The 14255-nt window shown below is 49.3% G+C and overlaps 1 protein-coding gene across 4 annotated transcripts in view; it reads right to left on the reverse strand.

The window, feature by feature from the left end:
• Nucleotides 1-14255, reverse strand: part of BTBD9 (BTB domain containing 9) — a 411686-nt gene that overhangs the window by 14376 nt on the left and 383055 nt on the right. For all 4 annotated transcript variants that reach the window (XM_027127128.1, XM_027127127.1, XM_027127130.1 and 1 more), the window contains one exon: nt 5666-5744. In XM_027127128.1, the coding sequence (XP_026982929.1) occupies nt 5666-5744 (79 nt within the window). The remainder of the gene's footprint in view (nt 1-5665; nt 5745-14255) is intronic.

Consider the following 14255-nt stretch of genomic DNA (forward strand, 5'->3'; position numbering starts at 1 on the left):
CCAACTGCCTGGATTCAAACCCTGGCTCTGCCACTCACCAGGCATGACTGTGTGCGAGTCACTGAACATCGCTCAGCTTTGGTTTCCTCGTCAATTTATCCCTTTTGCTTAAACCAGAACATTTTTTATTGTGAAAACCGTGCACTAAAAGGTGCATGAAATACAAATGTACAGCTTGCTGAATAACTATATAGTCAACGCCAGCCGTGTAAACCACACGCAGGTCAAGAACCAGAAGAATCGCTGGCGCCCTGTGGTCCCTTCCTGATCTAAGCCTCCCTGCTGGAGACCCACAGTCTGGCTTTAATAATAATCATTTCTTTTCTGTGTACACATCCTCAGATGTTACAGCTTAGTTTTGCCTGTTTTTGACGTTTGTATGAACATAATCCTACTACACGGATTCTTCTGTACTGGCTTCTGTCCTTCAACATGCTGTAATGTTCATCCCCGTGGATCGCGGGGAGGAGAAGTTGTTTCACTAAATCTTTCCCTTTATTTGGCTGCCTGATGGGGAGAGGGAGAGACGGACGGACAGACCGAATGATTCATCTGCTCACTCAGGCAGCAGGTACTCTCTGCTCACATGCGCCAGGTCCAGGCTAAGGTTAGGATATAAGACAAATACCACATAGCCTGTCTCCACAGCTACATAAATTCAATACGTAAATGGAGACCTGAGAGCTGCCGACAGACTGCCGACCCCATCCTCACTCTCTGTTACTGACTAGGCAAAAGCTTTCCCGCGGGTCTTTCCATAGTGCAGAAAGTTAGCTTTTCCTACAAGTCCTTTCTAACCCCCGGGGCTGCTTGTGCCCCTGAGGTCTCTGCCTCCTAAAAAAATCACTCCAGAACCTGCTCTCCAACCCAGGTTTCATCAAAGCCATAAGAAGAAACAGGCGTAACTTGTATTTCTTTTAATAGACTGACGGATTGTCACAGGTCCACAGACAGACCTCATTTGGACCCAGCCTGACCTCCTTAAGGACAAAGCAGTGTGCCTTTGCGGCTTTGCTGTGGTAACTAGTGAAATGAAAATGAAGGGTGTGTGAGAGGAGCTGCATCAGAACTAGCACGGCCGCTGCACGGCACGAGTGGAAACTTCAGATCCACCAGGACCTGAAGGTGGTCCTATTGACAAGGCCACGTCCAACGTCCTTCAGACAGGAGAGCCTTAGAAAGGGAAGCAATGCCTCCTCTCGAGTAGCTCGGAGTCAAGTAGCAGTTGAGGCAGGTGGGCTGGAATGACCTCGCGGTTGCACTGGTGACTGAGACCAAGAGAAAGTGATGGAGGAAACAGCCAAGGAGACCTTTTTGGCTACAGGCACTGGGAAGATTCGGAGGAATGAAAACAACTGAAGGAGAGCAGGACGGAGGGGGCACTCGCTGAAAGACAAACTGACACGTGCCTGCCATCTAGTGCTAAGCGTGAGAGGAAGACAGAGGAAAGAAGCCTGCGAAAGGGCGCAGAGGGAAGATGGTATCCAAGGGCAGAGCAGAGAAACGTGAGAAGCACGCCGCAGGGAGGATTACAGAGCAGAGAGGAGGAGCAGGATGACAAACTCGCTGGCAAGCAATGAAAGGAGAATGTTCTAAGAAGTTAAGATAAATGACAAGGAAATGCTGAGTACACAAGGCGCAGGAGGTCACTGAAGCAAGTGGTGGAGTCTTGGGGAGGTAAACATTAGGGGAATTTATTGACAGAAGTCGTAAACGTAGCTAAAAAATTAAATGAATTCATCGCTGTGGTGCTCACAAAGGAAAACGAGAGACAGATGCCAGGAGCAGACACGCACTTCCCAGAGGACAGGGATGAAATGCTGAGGAAACCAGAAGCGTGCCCAAACAGGTGATCAAGAAATCGGAACGTCCGCAGCCCTCCTCGGCTGCGTCACCTGAGAGCTGGCCCTGATCCGGGGTGGGGATCAGCGTGCAGCACAGATGCCGAGCCTGACGCGGGAAGGCCTGGCCGGCTACGGCAAGACAGACACGCGCCCACGTCGGGCCAGAATTCCCCATCAGTTTTAGCTCTGGACACCTCTGCTATCCTGGTAGCAGCTGGGATGTCTGGAGGTGGGGGCAGTTCCTGAGCCGCCGGCAGCTCTGGCCACATACACAGGCCACTTTCCACCTGCTGCCCGAACAGCCGCCCATCTCTGCTGAACGCTCTCAACTCTCAGGAGCTCCAAGCTGCGCTTCCCCACCGTGCCCTGCGCGGACCCCCCTCTCCGGGCGGGGCAGTGCCTGCAGAAACCAGTCTTACCTGGGAGACGTGGCACATTTCTCTTTCCACTATCCACAAAGACCATCTAACCTTCCCATGCTAGAAACCAATTCCATCTATGCTTCTTGAAATTCGCACACAGTCTTTGGGCTGGTAACATTTGGCATCTAAAGGGAAAGAGGTCCTGGCTCTGACTAAACCAAGGCCACTGATGTCACTCAGCAAACAAGCAGGGCCAGACTGAGGAACCCCTGCCTCCGCTCCACTCTGAGGAAGAGGCTCCCTGACCGCTGTCTTCTCATGACTCGGTTCTGGCTCCATGGGACTCGGGACCAGGGCTGTCCTGGACCCCCACCTGCCTTCCCCGGCTGTCGGCGCCATCACAGTTCCCAGGCCTGGCCTCCCCAGGAGCCCTGCCCGACCGACCCCAGTCACCCTCCTTCCCTCACACCTCTGACCTTTGCCCCACATCCTTGCCCTTCTCCAAGAACGGGGATATGACGCCCAGAAGCCAGTGTGCTGCAGTAAAGAACGTCCTCTTTGAGGGCTCACTACATCCTTGGTGCTCTGTGAAATTCAACGCTTGTGCCTTGTTTGTTCTGAGAATGACAGTTTATGGATCTTGCCTTATGATCCTGGTCACTGTTTATTTTATGATTTGAGATGTTCCCAGGTTGGCAACACTACACGGAGGCTTTTTTTCTTGAGCGATAACCCACTCAATACGGCAGCTGAGCAAGTTGCTCTTCAGCCAGATACGACGGGTCACCCATTAATTAGTGACCTAAGTCAACCCATGCAAACTGGCAGGTCCAAAGCAGCTGGGGCTCCCTGCACAGATATTTTTGTAAACTCATCAGGGAGAGGGGATCTTGCACTCCAGCTTTAGAGTTCTGTAAGGGGAAGTTATTTTTCATCTGGTCTCTGAGGTGATGGGCTTGGGGCTGAGGGCTGGAAAAAGACTCTGACCAGACTTGCTCCAGTGCTTCTCAGCCTTCTCTGACTTAAGAATTCCTTCTGTTGTAAATGATAATTACAGAGTCCATTTAGGAATTAAAGAAAAAAATCTGTCTTTTTTTTAATGCATTATATAAGAAACAAGTGACTGCAAATAAAAATATTTAATTTTAGCTTCATATACTATTATGTAAAGATAAATTCAAATTGTTTTCCAATTTAGTAAGTAATACACACATAATATACACATAATTAATTTAAGTGGTAAGAAAAATCGAGATTTATTGGCAAAATTTAGCAACTATGATGTTTGGTTTGGGGCTCAAATATACATTAAAATGCAGATTCAAATTTACTTTTGTTCCATCATCAAAAAAAAAGAAAAAAGTGTTTTTATGACCTGATGTTTAGAATTCTTTAATTTTATGCTTTAAAAAAAATCAGTTGCTTTACTTTTGTAATTTTCAGGTTCGTTTTGAAATGAAGAGGTAAGAAAAAGTTTCAGGCTTCTGTTTATAAGCTCTTCTCTGCAAGAAACACATTGTGGGCGTGTATCATTTTTATTCTAAATAAATAAAAAGGCAAAATGAATATAAATTATCACAATATTTGCACTTCTGCAAATACTTTTTGAAGTACCAGAAGCACTTGATGTGCCCTGGAGAATCCTGAGTTGACAAACATAATGCATGAATCCAGGGCCAGCTGCGTGATGTGTGGGGCTCAGTGCAGAATGAAAATGCAGAGCCTCTTGTTCAAAAAGGCAGGAAAAAAGCTTCTCCTTTGCTCCCACAGTGTCTCTCCTGACGTGTCCTGGGGTTTTCATTTGCTTTTTGATGCTGCGCTCGCTCGGGCTCAGGCTTGGGGGAGAGCCTTAGGTCAGGGCAGGCGCTCACGGCACCCTGGGCCCTTATCCTGGAACTCGCACGTGAGACTCACACTAGATCCTGACTCTCCCAACAAGCGTGCGAGGCCCCCACTGGGAGTGGCAGGTGGCAGTGGCCACAGGGCAGGCTGAGGAGGGGGAGGCTGGGCAAGTCCATGCTCCAGGGGTCAGGGGGTGGGTGGCTGAGAACCTGTCCCAGGAAGGTGAGGAGGGGCAGGGCTGGCCTGCAGGTCAGCCGAGGCTTGGAGCCCTGGTGGGCGCTCCACTGTCCCACGGGGGCTTCCCATATAAAAGAAAATTCAAAGGTAAAATTGCCACGACTATCAAGAGGGTGCTAGAGAGCATTAAACCCTAAGCTCTGAGCCCCCTTCTGGATACGGAGCCCCACGCCACGGCCCTGGTCACACACCCAGGAAGCCGGTCCTGTACAGATCTGAGAAAGTTCACGTTAAGATGAAATTGCAGGACGGTTACTACTTTTATGCCTTGCGTTTACTACCTCGAGTTTCAACCTTACTGTTCCTTATGACTGCGGTCTTTAGCCAGCCGTCAGGTCTTCAGGGGTGCACGCTAAGCACATCTGGCTATAAAAGCACCAGCTTGATGAGCCCCTGCCGGACTCCAACCCACCAGCACCTGCGCTTGCTCTATGCCCACCTGAGAAACAGAAAGGCTAAGTAATAATTAACTTACAGATGGATTACTTTGCGCTCAAAATGGAAACAGATGTCCTTCCCACCTTAAACGGTGTGAGTGGACCCTGAGGTGCCTCTGTGAGCCCAGCGGGGATCCACGCTGCCGAGGGGGGCAGTCCCGGCATGCCTGGCGCGGCCCTGGGCTGCGCTCGCGGTCCTGGTGCAAGCACGCAAAGCGCCCTCCCCTCACGCTCTCGACTCACTGCGGGCACTGTCCTCTCCTCTCCGATCTGGAGGAACCCAGTGCACTTCTCCAGAGAAAAACAGCATGTGTGAGGCCCAGGAACCTCACCTGCCTGCTGCCCTGACCGCAGGAGCCCAAAGTGGGGAGAATAACCTGCCCACTCTTCCCTCGTGAGATCCAAAGGTGACGGAACATCCACAAACAGTGCAGCCCAACAGAATGGCTGCTGCCCCGGGATCCAGGCCCGGGCCTAGGTGAGGAACAGGCCAGGGAGGAAGAGGCTCACCCAAGAACACTTATGTGCAGGCTGGCACAGGACCGGGGGGCCGGACAGAAGAAACCAGCAACTGTGCGCCTCAGCTGCCCTGCGGGGCTGGGGCTCCTTGCACACCATGCTCAGAGGGCCCAGGGCCCACTGAGACAGCTGACGTCTGGGAGGGCGGAGGACTCTGAGGACAGGGCGTTTGACCTCTCCAGGTCTCTGCAGAGTGGCTGGTAGGCGGAAGCAAAGCCGCAGGAGCAGGCTTCCATTCGCTGGTGAAGAGCTACCCAGAAATGGTAACGATGTCCCCATCATGCAAGAGCAGGACTTTCTCCTGTCCCAAGCTGAACAACAGGACAGTAGCGGGTAGAACAAACAGCTCCACTTAACTCAGGATGTGGCATTTACCTGTACACCAGGAAATATCACCGTGTCTTTCAGGAAAGGGGAGCCTTACCTCATTTGCTGTGTTGTGTGTTCCAACGATTCGAATGAAGGAGGCCGGCCGTCTTTCAAAAGTTACTGATTGCCAGGACCTGTGAGGAGAAGCACAAGCATTGCCTGGTTAGACCACCCAGTTGACCCTGCTGACAGAACGGGGCCAGCAGAGCCCAGTACGTGGACGGGGAGGGCCTCCTGCGCCGTAGCGGGGCAGGGACAGGGCTCCACCCACTGTGGGGAGACGGGCAGGAGCACACGGTGTTCCCTACAATCTCATCAAAGAAGGCGCCCTGCCCTTCTGCGAAGGCGACGGGATTCTCATAAAGCTCGACATAAGCGTGAAGGGCAGACTGCGTGCACGTAGTGACAAGAGTGTGGCCGAACAGAGGAGTGACCAAGGCTGATGGAGTTCATGAAGTAACAGGGCCATGATGGGGCTGCCCTCAGAGGGCTGTGGGCTGAATGGATGCGTCCAGGTGGGCGCAGTGACTTCGCTGGGGAGCCCTGGGAGGAGGAGCTGAGGCAGGGCAAGGGGAGGACGGGGCTGGGCGGCACTCGCTGCAGTGTGAGCCCCAGGCTCCTGTCTGAACCCCTCACCCCAGCCCCTGCGAGTGGTGGCACCTGGGGAAGAAGAGGCAGTTTCTCCATAGGCCTCCCTCCAGCCCTCCTTTCCCCACTTCCAAATGTGCCCCCCAAACAGTTTATTCTCTGGACCAGCCAGTCTCCGGGTGGGCTCAAAAGCAGCCCCACTATTTTAAAAGCCATTCCTCAAGGATCAGCAGGGGCTGGGCCAGTTCATTTAAAGCCCAGCCGCGCGGGCCCCAAGCCGCCCCTGAGAGGAGGCAGTCTGCTCCCGGTTTACCGCCCCGTTCATCAGAACACGCGGGGAGCTCAGCATCTACAGCTGCAAACGCCAGTAATACTTTCATAAGAAATGTGAGGAGTTCACAGTTGCTGCATCCCTCCTCCGTCCACACAGTGGAAGCGCCAGCTGCTGGGAAGCTGTTTCCTGTAATTGTCTAATTACCAAGTAATGCTACTGAAGAAAACACATGTATCTGCGGTTTGTTTTTCCCCCTTTGCTTTCAGGTGTTCCATCTTCTCTCTCCCTGTGAGCTTCCCACTGAGACTGATTCACTGCTGCCTGGACACCAGGCCCCTTAAGGTCATTAAAAAGTCGTTACCATCCTGTGTGCAAAGTCTGTGCCTCCAGAAGCATGTTTCTGGAACAGCATAAGAAAAATCACTCTTTGTAAAAAGGCTGTTATTCATACACGAAGGTGATGCCATCCGACCATCCCCACGGCCTGCACTCCTGGCCCATTTTCTCAGTGTTCTGCTCCCAGACCCATGCAGCTCGCTTGGAAAGCCGGTGGGCCTATGAGGAAGGCCCTGTGGGGCTTCCACTCTGGGCCTGGGCTCGCTCCCACAGGCCTCGGGATCACTTCTGAGCTAAGCAGGGTAACTGAGCACAGATCTGCATCCTTCCTCCAGCAGGTCAGGGGAAGCTGGGGTCCACACTGCGAGGGCATCAGTCCCATCCCTGCTGCTAACGCAACAGGCTGCACACACCAAAGCTGGTCCACCTGCTTCTCAGACCACCCCTCCACGAAAGGGAAACAGAACTAGGGCAAGGGGCCTCAGCCCGCGACAACTATTAGGTTCAGCCAGTTTCACAAAAAGGACTGGGGCAGAGAAGGGGGCGGGAGTGAAGCAGACAGCGTGAAGACTTTTCTTCTTAGATTTCTAGTCCTATGCTAATCCAAAAAATCGCCCGGCGCTTCTGGACATGAAGGTATAACTTGACTCTCGTAAGCTCATGGTACTCGACAACATGCTCAGGGCTCTGAGAGTGCAGACAGGCCCCTAATCATTCCCTCTGTGGAAGACCCCTCCTCCCTCCGCAGTGTGGAGTGGAGGCCAAGGCCCTGAAGGAAGTGAGGGTCCACCGTGAGTCATCCTGGGCAGAGCCGGGCCTGAACCCCAGTCTCCCTTTCCTCACCATGGCCCCCTCGGCTCCCATCTCCTGCCCCAGCCTCCGTGGCGGGCCTGGGCTGGCACCACCGGCCCCCACCTCTGCTGGGGGAAGCAGGGCTGGTGGGGCAGCAGCCTGAGAAGGAGGGAGCATTTGTGGAGTAATAAGATCAGAAGGCTTCAATTTAATACCAATCCTCCATTACCCTGCATTAATATCTAATCACATTAGAGTTCATTTTCACTAACACAGTCCGAGAGTTGAACAGATGATTTCATTTTCAGCAAACTGGATAACAACCCCAAGACCAAAATACGAGTAGGAAGGGAAGCTGGTGAGGATGAGATAATGAGCATCTCTCCCTCCAAAATATCAGATTCCACTTCCCCTGAACTTTTTCAAAACAACTTTCAGTGCTGCCCAGTGGGGAAAGGATAAGGTGGCATCAGGACATTGTCACATCGGAGCCGCATTTGTAATCAGGGTGCAACCTTGGGGAGGGTTCACGCTTCACGGGGCCAGGACCCATCACCACCACTTAGTCTACACAAAAGCTTGACTGCCATTTTCATTGAGCTTACGGAGAGCTGTATAAATATTCCTACTCGCCCAGGACTCGGAATCTCTTTAGTAGGCAACACTCCCAGGAAGACAACAGAACAACAGGGGTGTAGCACCACTCAGTTCAGAGCCAAGACTGGGTGCCAGGAGGACGTGTCTGAACAGGAACAATGGGTGTCAAAAAGTACGTGCGGGTCTTTGCTCTGAGCACCTACCCCAAACGGGAAAACCCACACGGGACTGAAGTCCCAACTCCAGCACTTGCCATCTCTCCAGCTGACAGATCATGCCCGCTTCCTGAGCTGTAGTTTCTTCATTTGTCCAATGCTGACAGAAATAATACCACTCCCTTGGTTACAAAAATGCATCTAGAATGAGGTCCTGATTATGTTAAACTGTAAATACCTATACACACACACATTCAAAGAGGGATGTCTACAAGAATGTTTGCCAAAATGTTTGGATGGAAGAATTTCAAGAGACATTAATTGTACTTTTGTACTTTTCTGTATTGCTTGAGTTTGGTAGAATGTATATGAAAGCATTAGAAAAAGTACCTATCTTGCCTATCACCCAAGGCTTTAACACAGATCGTGTGACATGAAGCAAGTGAAAATGCCAGCACTGTATTATTACGTAGAATATTTCCAGTTGAGAGGATCACTGGGGGACAGTCAAGACAGCAGGTTTTATTCATGGCCTTTCATGAACTAGAGGTAGGATGGCAAAGTGGTTGACAGCATGGGCTCTGGAGCCAGGCTCCTGGGTTTGAATTTTTACCAGCTCTGTGACCTTAGGCAAGCTGCTTAACCTTTCTGGGCTTTACTCTCCTCTCTGTAAAATGAGGATAATAAAAATACCTATCTAAATTTTTTGCTGTGTGAAGATTAAATGCATTAACAAATGTAAACCACCTAGAACAGTGCTGGCATACACTAGGCTCTAAGAAAAATAGCTGATATTGTTATTGCTACTGTAATTACCAGCCAGCCATGTGAACCTGGACGAGACCCACTGTTTCCCTGGGCCCCATCTGTGAGTCACTGAGTTTGATAGCGTATGATTTAGTGACTGCTGCAGAGGTTCCCACCACCCTCCCATCAGCACCCATTTCCTGGAGGCAGACAAGGTAGCTGGGCTTTGAAGGAATTAAACACGCATTTGTTGAATACGTTCTTGAGGTTGGTACCTGCTGGGTGTTATGGGAAACATGCAAGATGTAGTGCTTGCCCTAAAGAAGCTTAGGATCTCTCTGGGGACATAAGCTATCCTTCCATGAACTAGTCAGAGAACAATGCAAACAGTACTGTGGTCCCAACTCATAGACTGGTAGTGTTCCCAAACTTCCCTGGTAATTGGCTATTTGAAGCTTGGAAGCAATTTTTTCAGAGAAATAAAGCTATACATTTTGATTGAGTTACCCGGCCCACCCAAAAAACTCAATTTAACCCATAATGAGGCTGAAATACTATGTATATGAAGTTTAAAAATGGAAGGAAAAAATGTTGTTGTTGCCATAGTAGTAATTAAACAAGCCAGAAAAACAAGTGATTTAAAACAATCTAAAGCTACTGCTTGAGGAATGAGGATTAAATACTGTAATGCATATAAAATCCTAGGGCTGCAGCTGAAATATGGTAGGTGGTCTGTTTATAAGGAGAGTGAAAAAGTGGGCCAAGAACTGTCCTTCTAAAAGCCTCTTCGGCCTGCAGACCACCATGTGGTTTACAGAGTGCTTCACAATCGCTGTGAACATGCTACTCATGAAAACATACATGCTTGTAAAAGTTTTTTTTTTTTACTATTCTGGGAGGAGATATGCTGAATTCATGATAGTGGTTGTCTCTCAGGAGAGGGTGAGGACTGGGGTTTGCTGATGGGGAACAAAGGATACTTCAACACCAACTGGAATGTTTTATTTCTTTGATTAAAATAAAAAGACAAAGTGTATGTGAAAAATATTAACTACAGTCAATTCTGGGGATGAGTATGCGAGTGAATGTTGTAATACTTTTCATTCTTTTCTGCATTTTAAACACTTCTTAAAATAAATAAAAAGGAAGAAAGAGAAGAAAGGGATTAAAATGGTGTCTGTGTTTATGTCAGGGCAAAGGTGGAGTCAGTCCCTCGGTGGGGCTGGGGGTTTGCCGGTGGGGGGGCGGGGGTCGCCAGGTCCCAGGACAGCAGAGTCTTTGTCCGAAGCAAGCAGAGGACAGGAGAGCTGCCTGGCTGGGGAGGAGGGTGCGGCTGCCCTCTGTGAGTACAGGGCTTGTGAGAGTGGCTCTGGGTGATGAGAGCACCACACAGGCCCTAAGGGCTCAGCTGAGAAGGGCTTCCCATCCTAAGCCGCCTTCTCTGGGGATCCTGCAGATCCCATGGCAAGGTCTTTTCAGCTCTGAAACATTACGTGACTTTGCTGCCTACACTATAAAGGGAAAGCAAATGTCAGACTTTTTCTGCAGCACACGTGGTGGACACCAGGGAGATGGCCAGGAGTGTCTGGCCAGGGCCAGACTGGCAGTTAAACATAGCAAACTGAACACATGGGTTAAGCTTTGCTCCCTCCACTAAAAGGGCAGTAAGAAAATTTAATGTATGTTTCATATCAAATATATGTGCTACAATACACACACACAAACACAAAACAAGCACAAAGAAAGCATGAGGAGATGTCACCATCTTTCTCTGCCAGCACCTCAGAGAGAAACACACAGGAAGCAAGCGAATTCACACTGCAGACTCTTGAGTCACCAGCTACTTCTGAAGGTGGGGGGCAGGCAGGGGGCTGGCTGAAAACAGGTAAAAGGAGCAGATGGACTCCTCAACCCCCCTCTCCTTCTTCCTGCACAGCGGGGATGAGCCCTTTTCCACCTCGGCAGAGACAGGGATTTCACTCTGGAGTCTTTGAACAGAGAGGGTCTAGACTCTGGGACACCATGCACAGCAGAGGGTGGGACCCTGCAGGGGCTGAGAGCGAGGAATACACGGAAGTGAATATCCCAGATGGCAAGACTTCCAGCCCCCTTCCCTCCCTCGGCTTTCAGGCCACCGTCATCCAGGCTTAACCCCCAGGCAGGGGACTGGAGGATCCCTCTGAGACTCGGAGCAGCCCAAGAGGAAAGACCTAGAGATACTGATCTACCTTCCTCCTCTCTGTCCCTTCATTCTTCCTGCTGTAAATATTTATCAAGTGCTTAATGAAGAAGGCCCTATTTTAGACTCTGCCCTCAAGTAGCTTACCTTATAGTGGGAGAGAGAGACAAATAAAAGAAACAAATATATCAGAGTTAAAGAAGGGCTATGGAGAAAAATAAAGCAATGTAAGTAAACTGAGAGGGTCACGCCTCTTTAGATAATGTATTTAAGGAAGTTCTGCGGTAAAGTAACAACTGAGCTAAGACCTACACAATGGATGAAATGGCCGTGCAGATCTGAAGCGCATTTCCATGAGAAGGAAGCTAAGGTGGCCGGTGTGCTGGATCTGAATGAGTGGGCAGAAGTCTCTCTCCCAATGAAACGCCTAAGCCCTGTCTGATAACCCTGAATGAAGTCCACAAACCCACCCACGCTCAAAAAGCTTTCTGCCTGCTTTCTCAGTGCCTAACGCTTAATGGTAAACAACCAAAGACCACCAAAGACTCTAACATTAAAGATAGAGACCAAACGCAAATAGAAAAGAAAAATATCTCAAAGGATACAGATATGGTTCAGTAAGCAGAATAAAACTTCAGGGAAACTTATATTACCACCAGAAAGATAAAAGAAAACCGTATCACACCCTTGAAATAAGAATAAAATACGTGAAAAAGAAATACTTGGAGAACAAGAAAGCGCTCTTGTAAATTAAAACTATGGGGCTTCCCTGGTGGCACAGTGGTTAAGAATCCGCCTGCCAATGCAGGGGACATGCGTTCGAGCCCCGGTCCGGGAAGATCCCACATGCTGCGGAGCAATTAAGCCCGTGCGCCACAACTACTGAAGCCCGCGTGCCTAGAGCCTGTGCTCTGCAACAAGAGAAGCCACAGCAATGAGAAGTCCACACACCGCAACAAAGAGTAGACCCTGCTCATTGCAACTAGAGAAAGCCCGTGCACAGCAATGAAGACCCAATGCAGCCAAATATAAATAAATGAAATAAATTTATATATAAAAAAAACTATGAATTGAAATAAGTAATTCAACAATATAGTTAGAAGCTTAAGTTGAGGAAATTTCCTAGGTCAAACAAAATGACAAAGGTAGAAAATTTAAAAAAAGGATAAGAGAATGAGATGATCAAACCAAGAGGTCCACTATCCAATTAGCAGATGTTCCAGAAAAAAAGAGCAGAAAAGACATGAGCTATAAAATGTAAAAGTCACACAAGAAATTTTCCCAGATATGAAGGACATAAGTTTCTAAGTTAGAGGCCACTGAGTGGCCACCACAATGAATGAGAAAGCAAAGCATATTACTGAGAAACTTTAGAAGATCTAAATGCTTCTGGAGGGGAAGACAGAAGGTCAGCACAAGGATGTGGGAACCAGAATCACATGAGATTTTTCAAAAGCTTTAGCTTAGATGTGCTCTGAGCACGGGAACAAGGCAGTAGCATTGTTTGAACAGCAAGAGAACAGAAACAACCTAAACGCTCATCACTTGGGACCGGTTAAGTAAATTATGGTACGTCTCTATCCCTACCATGAAAGACTGTGCAGCTGGAGAGACAGAGATGGAGAATTTCTAGAGATATCCAAGGTGTAGAAAAAGTTGTATTAAAAAATGGGGAAAATACACACATTTTTATATGTTTACACATTATCATCTCTGGAGGAAGGGGTGGGTGGGAAGGAGACATTTCACTATCTATAGTTTTACATTTTTAAACCATATTAAATATACTTTCTTTGAATGTATTGTCGTTTCAAAATATTTTTAAAAATTTTAAAGAGCAAAAAGGAAAGCAGTTGCCTCTGGAGAGTGGCGTCTGGGGTGGAAAAGGGTGAAGCAGGGGGTTGTTGCTTTTTTGTTATAAGCCTTGTGCTCCTACTTGACTTTGAAAGCTGAACATGTATATCTTTGATAAAAATTTCAAAGTTCAAAAGTTTAAAAACAAAACAATAAAAAACAGAGCTGAGAAAGGGAGAGAAGCCTGTGGTGACGAGGAATGGCAAGGATACGCGTGGAGCGTTTTATTTACAACCTTTGGGTGCAGGGCTAGAAGGAAAACGTGAACCTTCAGAAAAGATTCTCGAAAAGGGAGGAAATATTAAAGGCTGTCTGCTGTCAACTGAGCGTACGCAGTGGCGGTGGTGCCTACTCCCAGCCGTGTGGCACTGAGCAGGGCCGGGTGCTGAAGGTCTTGAGTGAGCTTCCAGGCCTGCCTGGCCTGAAGACCCTCTGACGGATCTTCATGAACTCACCTCTTGCGCTGGGCCCCCAGCTGCCTGCCGTCCCTCTGTCCCTCTGAGCACGCTGTTCTTCGTCTGCCTTGCTGCTGCCATGGGCCAAGGACCACACTCATCTCTTTAATCACATCTGAAGATGCTCCGTGGACCAGGCACGTGAGGGAGAGTGCGTCTTCCATGACGTGGTGAGGTGGGGACCCTTGCATTGTAACAGCCTTAAAACTGGGCCCTGCACGCACTCCTGCTGGCTCCCAGCCTAGCACGTACCGCAACCCGCTCACTTGCTCAGACCTCTGGTGCCAGGCTACGCTGAAGCCTTCCTTGGTGCAGGCCTCAGCAACCGATCTGGCACCTGGGAGTTAATTCTTTTGTCTAGCAGGATGCTTAACTGGATTTTATAGCCAACTCACTGCCCCGACTTACAGGGAATTCCGGGCTCGTGCCATTCACTCTGTCCCTCCATTCCACAGCTATTTATTGAGAGCCTTCTACGTGCCAGGCTTAGGAAAAACGGTGCCAAGTTGGTCTAACCTGACTGCAGCCCTGAGGTGGCAGGGAAACAGCTTGTCAGGAGCCACCGGGATTAGTGATCATTTAGTCACATGCTGACCAGCCACATGCTTCCTGAGATCAAAGGTCATGCAGGGAAGGCTCACAGACATACTTTGCTGGTTTACTGAGTA

The sequence above is a fragment of the Aethalodelphis obliquidens genome, unplaced genomic scaffold (genome assembly GCF_003676395.1).
Source record: "Aethalodelphis obliquidens isolate GAN/ISIS:26980383/991018 unplaced genomic scaffold, ASM367639v1 scaffold31, whole genome shotgun sequence".
In the NCBI taxonomy this organism is placed as follows: Eukaryota; Metazoa; Chordata; class Mammalia; order Artiodactyla; family Delphinidae; genus Aethalodelphis; species Aethalodelphis obliquidens.